Source organism: Passer montanus, unplaced genomic scaffold, assembly GCF_014805655.1.
Source record: "Passer montanus isolate IOZ18808 unplaced genomic scaffold, ASM1480565v1 scaffold131, whole genome shotgun sequence".
In the NCBI taxonomy this organism is placed as follows: Eukaryota; Metazoa; Chordata; class Aves; order Passeriformes; family Passeridae; genus Passer; species Passer montanus.
Window position 1 is genome coordinate 1,177,078 of NW_024359944.1, and position 8,815 is coordinate 1,185,892.

At 48.5% G+C, this 8,815-nt stretch overlaps 1 protein-coding gene across 1 annotated transcript; it reads left to right on the forward strand.

Moving 5' to 3' along the window:
* The first annotated feature begins 225 nt into the window (after nucleotides 1–225).
* LOC120497576 lies at nucleotides 226–5,798 on the forward strand. Its single transcript, XM_039699268.1, has 3 exons — nucleotides 226–541; nucleotides 2,673–2,703; nucleotides 3,998–5,798. Exons 1-3 carry the CDS (start codon nucleotides 284–286, stop codon nucleotides 4,348–4,350), a joined length of 642 nt encoding a protein of 213 aa, XP_039555202.1. The 5' UTR covers nucleotides 226–283; the 3' UTR covers nucleotides 4,351–5,798.
* The last annotated feature ends 3,017 nt before the right edge of the window (nucleotides 5,799–8,815 follow it).

An 8,815-nucleotide genomic window follows, 5' to 3' on the forward strand; every position in this document is an offset into this window, starting at 1 on the left:
GTGCTTGGCACCTCATCCCTTCATCCCTCGTCCAGTGAACTCTGTGCTCCCTGCAGGGTTTTTAACCTTGACCCCTTGCGCTGATATTCCGAGGTGATTTTTGGAGCCTGTTGCCGGTTTCATTTCAGGCCTCCTGGGCCAGGAGCCAGCTGAGAGCTCCCTGCCTCAGTTTCGTGAGGAAGTGCAAACTCACTGCCTTGGAGCCTGGGCTGATGATGAAACCCGGTGGCTCCTCCTCTTGGCCTTATTAGCATGGGCAAATCACCAGTATAAAATCCTGTCCATGTCCCGCAGTGGCAACACGGACCTCGGGAATCCTGGCAGTGCCTTCCTCAGCCCGGTGCTCTTTGCATCCTCATCCTCCCCTCCAGCTGTACCCATGTCAGGCGTCATGGAGCCACCAGCCATGCTGGAGGGTGGGAATGCTCCAGAGAAGAGGAGATCCACGTGTCTGCGGGTTGCTTTTCATGCTCTCATTTTTGTGTTGATTATTATCTCAGCCCTGGTTCCCATCGCCTTCTGTTTGCTCTATCATCAGCAGGTAAGGACAAAGCAAAATTCTTAACTCTGCAGTGCTCATTCCTAATTATTAACAGTGCTGGGTTGATGCTATCAGCTAACTCCAACCTAATAATTCTCTCCTCTTTGAAGAGTGCTAATGCTTTAGGTTTCCAAGATTTCAGCTGATAATGTTTTCATCAATCCCTTACTGTCTCACCAATTCCTCAATGTCTTCAGTGTTTTCCTCTCGTTTTCTTAAGCTTAAAAAAAATGTCAGGTTTTATTACTCTGGTTGTTCTTTTCCTGCACTGTTCCAATGTGATATCAAGTGGTGATGCTCTGTGAGGACCAGCGAGGCTGAGAAGTTGTGGTAATTCACCAGGCACAAAGCCTTTTCACACTTGGTTTTTACAATCTAGCACAAAAACCAGTTCAAGTTTTGCTCTGCATTTCATGAGCTAATCCCGATGAGCTTTTCCTAACCGCACGCACAGTACTGAACAGAAATACTGGGAGAGCCAAGTGACTCATGGGCTGAAAGTCAGCTTTTTATTTTCAGCTTTCCAAAATGTGAATCTGTGTCCTGGAGGAACCAAGAACTAATTTGGGATGCTGGGTTGATCCCGTTGTAAGGTACCTCCTTCCAGTACTGGAACTGTACGTTCCGGTTCTCTAGGGGAAGACACAAGGAAAAAGCCCCTTTCTGTTAAGAGGAAAGGTAGTTTGTTCTCATGGTCTGGGAGCTGCCTGGGGCATAATGATGCCAGGAAGCCCTCTGAGGACTGATCTGACAAGGCACAGAATTTTAAAAAATAAAATATGCAGTCTGCTAAATTCCCACAAGAGAGAAACAGTCTCTGCACCTTATAGCAGTAAAATATAAAAACCCCAAAATAAATTAATTGGTTTTAATCCACTTTTATCCCCAAACCCACAGCTTCTGTCACCCATTTGGGAGCTGTGAAGCACCATCTCTGTGCGCTGCAGTCACAACAGAATCCCTGTGATGGCAACGAGCACATAGATGTTCACACGTATTCCACTCCTTCCCTTCTTTTATTCAAGAATGTTTTTCTGTTTACTAACTTTGTGTTAGTAAACAGAAAGTTTCTTTAGTAAGTGAAAGGACTGCCTTCAGTCCTGTTGATTCCTGTTAACCGGGGAAAGCAGGACAGGGCAGTGGAAGCCTCTCCCTGCAAGGCAGCCAACAGCCTCCCCAGCACTCAGGACAGCAACTTCCTAAGGAAGGAACGAGGCAGTGCTCCTAGGGAAAATTCAAGCATTTTTGAGCTTGAACTCACTAAGATGTGAGAGGTGTGAGGCAGAACGAGGTCTCTGGACCTGTAAGCTGATCCCAAATCTGCTTTTTTTGGGCTCTGCCAGAGGGAGAGCAGAGCTGCTGTGCAGGAAGAGCAGGAGCTGCACGAGCAAAGCCCAAGGTGTGAGTCACAGGGACAGACTGAAATCTCTTGCCACTGACAGTTTCCCACCAGGGCACCCATGGAGACACCCTGGGCTGGAAAGGCTCTTCTGGATCAGACAGCTCTGTGCCTGTCACCCCGAGCTCAGCATGTGCAGCAGTTACAGGGAAGAAGGCTTCAAAGCCAGCAGCTGTCCTCCCTGCTCTGCCTGGCTGGTGTGGTAGTGCTGATTTTATTTGCCTGAGTCATTCCACACTCTGCACAGAAGGAATTAATGGGGTTAATGAGGGTGAATTAGCACAACGCTGTGCAGCTTCCCACGTTTATGCACTGGCTTTAAGTCAAGTCCTTGTCCACAGAGCCATCACTTGTGAGCATCCACAAGAGCTGAGTCCAGGCATGGAATTAAATCCTGTCACCCAACAGGAATGTAGAACTTTTACCAGGTCTGCTGCAAGTCACTGCTGATTGGTTGTCTTTTTTTTTTTTTTTTTTTAATTCTGTGAAAATGCCACCAAAATGGATATGAAAAAAATTGACCTATTTTAAACATTTCAAAACTTTGTTGGAAAACATCTGTTTTTTCGTAACAAAACAGTGCTTGTGTTTGTAATGGTGGGTAGAAAAATAACTTCTCTTCCTAGGAGAATGCTTTTGTGCTCTTGTAATGATAATGCTCCTCTACTGAGCTCACAGATAAATGGAAAATCACAGGAGAAAACACTGACCAAACCCTGCTTCTCTCCACAGGCACCAGGGTCATGCTGGGCACATGGATCTCGTAAGTATGGAGATTCTAGAGCTGCTTTCTGGCTTGTGCTGTGACACAAGCTGTCTGTGTCACAGGCCTGGTGCTGTTTAAGGACAGGGGTCAGCACTGACAGAGTCCCCAGGGCACTGTGACAAACAGAGCTGCCCAGCTCTGCACCCAGGGCTGGCAGCCAGCAGCTGCCTCTCTCTGTGTGAGTCACGTGCACCTACCCAAAGATGGACTGTGAAACCCACAGTGATGCCTTCAGTTTGAACTTTCATATTTTCCAGATTCTGTACTGCATTAGTTTATAACTCTGAACTTCATATAAAGTGTTAGCAAGGTCTCTCCACAGCTCAGTCACACAAACCAATCCTTTTCCAGCCCCAGAACCAAGGACACCGCTGCAGCTTCAGGCCCAAAAAGTGCAACCAACAGGGAATGGAGGAGGGCAGACTGGGAGGGTGGGACTGCATCACCTGAGCTGTAACTGGACAATGAACCCCAGTATGGAAATGGACCAAAACTTATAAAAGTGTGAAAACTCGTGACCCAGGGTCCATCTTGGGGTTGCCCTTGCCTTGGGGTAGCCCTGGCCAGGCTCTTGTACTGCCCAAGGTGCATCCTGTGAAGGCCTTTAATAAATCCCGGTTTTACTCCTTTAGCTCTGCCCAGCCTCTGCTCCAGGGAGCCTCTCAAGGCTCATCATTTTTGCTGGGCGTTAATCACCAGCTCTCCAGGCAAACTCCAGGGCAGCTCTAAACTGATGCCCTGTAGAGTAGCTGAAACCTCCACAGAGGTTTATTTAATGAAATTAAAAACTTCTGCACACATAGAATTTTAGTTATTGACTGTTCCCCTCTTGAAGGGCTATAACCACAGCAGCCAGCAAGATTACTGTCATCCTCATCATCTTCAGATCCAGCTGAAATTCCACCTAGGAATTTTTTGTTATTAGAGACCAGCTGAGACCCAACCCTCAGTGTTGAAGATCTCCCATCTCCAGGGTGCTTTCCACAGCTGAGCTGTTCTGGCAGGGAGCACCTCCAAGCCACCCATGGCCACAGAGATCCTTCACAGCCTCTCCTGGCAGATTGGGACCCCTTTCTAGCACTTCTTAGAAGTCAGCAAACTCAAAAAGAACGATCAATAATAATTATAATAACAGCAAGTAGAATAACAAGTAAACAATAATTGTTAGAAAGTCAAGAAGTGAATGGGGAATGAGAGAATGGGAAGCAGTGATAAAACATGCTCATGTACAGAACAAGGTTGTCCTCTGACATAATTACTCACCACACCATTTTGTCTGTGCTTTCCTCAGTAAAGGAGGACTCTTCAGAAGAACCCGGAGTTTTGATCTGGAACTGGAAATTAGAGCACTGCAATGGGATTGTGCAGGGCCAAGAGCAGTACCTCATCATCCAGCAGAGTGGCAAATACTTCATCTATGCTCAGCTCTACCGCAAGGAGACACTCAAAGATTCTTTGACAATGATGCTTTACAAAAACCAAACAATTGTCCTCAACAACGTTGTGGGAGCTGTGAATGGCACAGTAAACTTTGCAAGACCCTTTTTCCTGCAGAAGGGAGATAAGCTGCACTGTAAGAAAAATGACAAAAACACATACAGCCTGCTAGAGGATCAGACTTACTTGGGCCTGTTTAAAATGTAGCAGGACTGCTCTGAGTCAGCTCCTCCCTTATTTCCTCCAGGAAACCTTAGGTCGTGGATGAGGAATCTGGGATGCTTCTTTGGGTGAAATTCAGCTTGCTGGAGTAAGCTCGTGTCCTGCAGTGACAGTGAACAGCAAACTCTGGTAATGATGGATGGCTGCTGATGGACACAAAGCATGAGAAAAAATGGAGGGAAAAAACCCTCAATGCGCTGTGGGGTTGACTCTGAGATCCTGGAAAAACAAGTCCCTATATTCAACCTGTTCTGAGCTGGGGAGGAGCTCTACTCTGCAGCTGGCTGCTTTTCAGAGCTGGGTACCTTGGTCAGTCCCCCGGGTCCCTTCTAACAAGAGGTGCTACATAAAGACAAGATATTTTATATCCTTCCCGCACAACCTGCCAGTGAAGAACCGTGTCCACAGCAGAGGGACAAAATGGTTCAGAAACAGCACAAGAAAAGCTTCTCAGCCCCCTCCACAGCCTTGGCACTAGCAAGGAAAACACGCCAGGGAAGCTCCATCTCCACGGGCAGTTCAGAGCACGGGGAGCTGTCCAGTGAAGTTCAAGCAGGGCAAATCCAAGGCAGCTCCATGCCCCGGTGCAGACAGCCCCAGCACAGGGAGCTGGGATGCAGCCCAGGCAGATGCCAGCAGGGATGGATCGCTGCTGGCTGATCCAAAGCAGCACAAAGCTGAGGCTGCTCAGTGTCAGAGAGGTTGTGGAGGAGAGCTGAAGATAGAGGAGAGTGAGCACAGAGTGGAGACAAGAGGACGGAGGCTCGGAGAACTGTTCCCAGAATTTTCTTTTCTCTGCTGCCTAGTGGGTGTTGCAAGCAGGGCAGGGCAGACATGGTCCTGCTGTGAAATGGGGAAGGGTTGAGCATCCCCCCTCTCCGCAGACACAGCTCAGACATCCAGCACAAAGCACTGCCAGCACCACAGCAGGGAAATCATGAGCCAGCAGGGAAGCAGGGCACGCTTCCCCTGCTCACTGCAGGGTCTGTCTGCTGTGCTTCCCCAAATGAATCACCTGCAGATCACAGGAACACCTCAGAACCTCAGCAAAGGCCAAGTGCTCTCAGAAGAGCGGGGGGCTGCAGGACAGCCCAGCTGCCTCACAGCCTCTTTCCTCCTCTCCCTTGCCTGGGCAGGCTCTCCCTGGGGCTCTGGTTTTTGCTTTCCTGCCTCCTGGACCTTCGTGGGTGACTACTCCTACCGCTAGTCCTACCACCATGGATTTTCATGGGAAAGCAAAGCAACTGAGAAGTTGGATGGAAAGAAATGATTGCTTGGGGTGGACTGAGGCAGTTAGGAGTGCTATTTGCTCTTATACTTTTATATTCTATGTATTGTAACTTCAGAATGTAGAGTCACGTTTTTGCAGTTTGTCTGTAGTCCTGTGTTCAGTTTCATATAAGGTATTACCAATTAAAATTATACTTTAGCTCTTACATTGCTTTGTTGATTCCTTAATTTAAAATTAAAGAAAAAAAAAAGAAAAAGAAAAAACCAAAAAACACCCATACAAACTGCAAGTGTATCTCAGTTCTTTGATACAGGCTGAAAAAATAACTGACTGACACATTTCTCTACCCTTTATCTGCTTTCACTAAAGGACTTCCTCTTCTCTGAGAGGCTGTGTCAGCACAGAGTGAGATCAGTTTGCACTGCACTGTCCCATGGCAGAACTCAGGCATCTTCCATGGGAGCTCCATGCACCCCCCACCCTCCCCAGTTACTTCTGAGGCAAAGCAAGCCCAGAATGGTCTGCTGGGGATGAAGAACTTCTTGTTCTGCACATCAGACCTCAGACCTTGCAACAGCTGGCCTGAAGATCTGGCTCCAAGACCCCCGTGATCAGCTCAGCCTAAGGAGAGGAAAATCCTTACAGTGCACCCGTTCCTCCTCTCTTTCCTAAATGAGGAAATGATCCCACAGGCAGCAGAGCTGGAAGCAGAGTCCTGTGCTTGTAGGCAGAGACAGCTGAGTCCTGCCTGGGCTGAGAGCAGCCCTGAGCATCCCAGGGCCCACGGCCCAGGCCAGGAGCTCCAGGCTCGGCAGGGACAGGGCTCACAGAGGCCCCTTGGGGGAGTCTGGTAGGGACAGGACAGTGCAGGCTGCGGGGCCACCAGCCTGCTGGGTCTGGGCCACCAACCTGGTGAGTCTGGGCCACCAACCTGGTGGGTCTGGGCCACCCACCTGGTGCAATCTGGTGGGTCTGGGTCACAGCCCAAGGCGTCTGGGCCACCAACCTGGTGGGTCTGGGCCACCCACCTGGTGCAATCTGGTGGGTCTGGGTCACAGCCCAAGGCTTCTGGGCCACCAACCTGGTGGGTCTGGGCCACCCACCTGGTGCAATCTGGTGGGTCTGGGTCACAGCCCAAGGCTTCTGGGCCACCAACCTGGTGGGCCTGGGCCACCAACCTGGTGCAATCTGGTGAGTCTAGGTCACAGCCCGTGGCTGCTGGGCCAGGATGTTAATGGTTAAATGCTCCAGAAGCTGCCTTGGTGCAGAGCACGCAGCTTTGTCCAGGTGCTCTTCCAGCAGGATCTGAAGACACCAGAGCTCCTCTCCCCAGCCACCCGGTCCCAGGCTCTCTCCTGCATTTATTCTCTTGCTGGACCCCCACACCTCTTTCTTTCTCCCTCTCCCTCCCAAAAGGCAGGTAACCCCTCCCTTTGTGCCTCCTGGAGCAGCATCAGCCTGCTTTTCTGGGGTCCATCAGCTGCAGAGCTCTCCTGGGGACAGCCAGGAACCCACCAGTGCTGCTGGCACAGAGCACATCCCCAGCTCCTTTCAGCAGGAGACATTAGACCATGCTAAATGGGTCATGCTGTTAAAACAAATATTCCCAAGATAAATTTATGAAGGACTGCAAAGGGGACAGATGTGGGAATGCTGCAGCATCCAGAGCCTCTCTGTCACGGGCAGCTGCAGCATCAGGTGGCAGAGCACCAGCTGCAAAACTGGAATCTGGACGTGGCAAGTTCCTGCTTGTCCTTGTCCATTCTGAACAGTCCAGCCTGGCACTGCTCATCTTTTGGCATGTGGTCTCTTGGCTTGAGATTGATTCTGGCCTTAAAAGAAATCCAGAGACTACAGCACACGCACTCCATGGAGCGGCTGTGTTGTCTGACTCAAAAATTATTGTTGTCCCACAGCCCCAAATTCCTGCTGCAGGCTGGAGGGGATCCCTGAGGTCACAGTTGATTAGGCCCCATTGTTTCCAACCTGAGAGCCATGCTACAAGCAGCCCCACAGCTGGGCACTGCAGAGCAGCAGCAGGTTTGGAGGACACAGGTGCCATCCCCCACTCACAGTCATTCTCCAGCCTGGCCAGTGGAAAAGCCAAATGGGATTGGCAGCTTATGGTTGATGACCAGTGGAAAAGCCAAATGAACATTAGCAGATGATGGCTGATGACCAGCAATTGAATGCCAGTACTAATTGGTTACTCTTCTTTAGGAGTAATCAATGCCAGCATCAACCAAATGCCAGTGTTTGGATTCCTTCAATGTTTAAATGTTCCTCCTTTCCTCGCCCCTGGCATCTGGGAATGCACATTCTAAAAGATTCTAAAAGATGTGTTACCCACACACCTCAGGATGGAAACGCTGCCTCCCTGAAAGAAAATCGCTAGGCAGAACTTTCAAATCAATAATTTACTTGAAAGCCTATCTTTTTTCAACATTTTGAAATTAAGACTTGCCTCTTGGAAAGCCTAAGGTGCAGGATTGTGAAAAAGTGGTGTATTTCTTTATGTCACGATGCATTTTAATTAAAAGGGCTTTCAAATCTATGGGAAGTATAATTTCAAAGAAAATACATCATGAGATTGACTGTATAAATAGATGGTCATGTGCCTTCAACCATGGAAAAAATTGTGGTATTTTTTTTAACAGGACTAGGGGATTTTTTCTGCTTTGTCAGAAGCTTACTACACTGCACAGCCTCCCCAGGATCAGAGATGCAAATGGCCCTTGAAAGAGACATTTCAGTCACTTTAGAAGCCAAAATGTAGTCCTAAAAAAGAAATAATCAGATTTTTAAACAAATAAATACTTGAATATAAGTAACCACAATATAGTCATTATTTTTTTTTTGTTCGACAAACAGCCACAGCCACCTGTCACCTCCAACACCTTGGGGGTTTGCACTCTCCAGAGTCAATGGAGGTTGTTCAAAGATGTTCTGAAAGTTCATCCAGAAAGTGCCACAAAACACATCAAAACCAGCACAGTTGGCAGAGATGTAACAATGTATTTAGACATCTTAAACCACAGTGTGCTCCAGCCAAACCACTTTCAGTTATTCTTACCAGAGCCCTCTAGAATTCATCAAGGTGTCTTGGTTTAAACAGACAGGTGTTGGTTAAGCAAGGCAGGAACCTCCCCTGAAATGGAAAACGTAAACCCCCTCCCTCTGAATTGTTATAATTTTGAAATTAAGGGGCTCTCAGGCAAA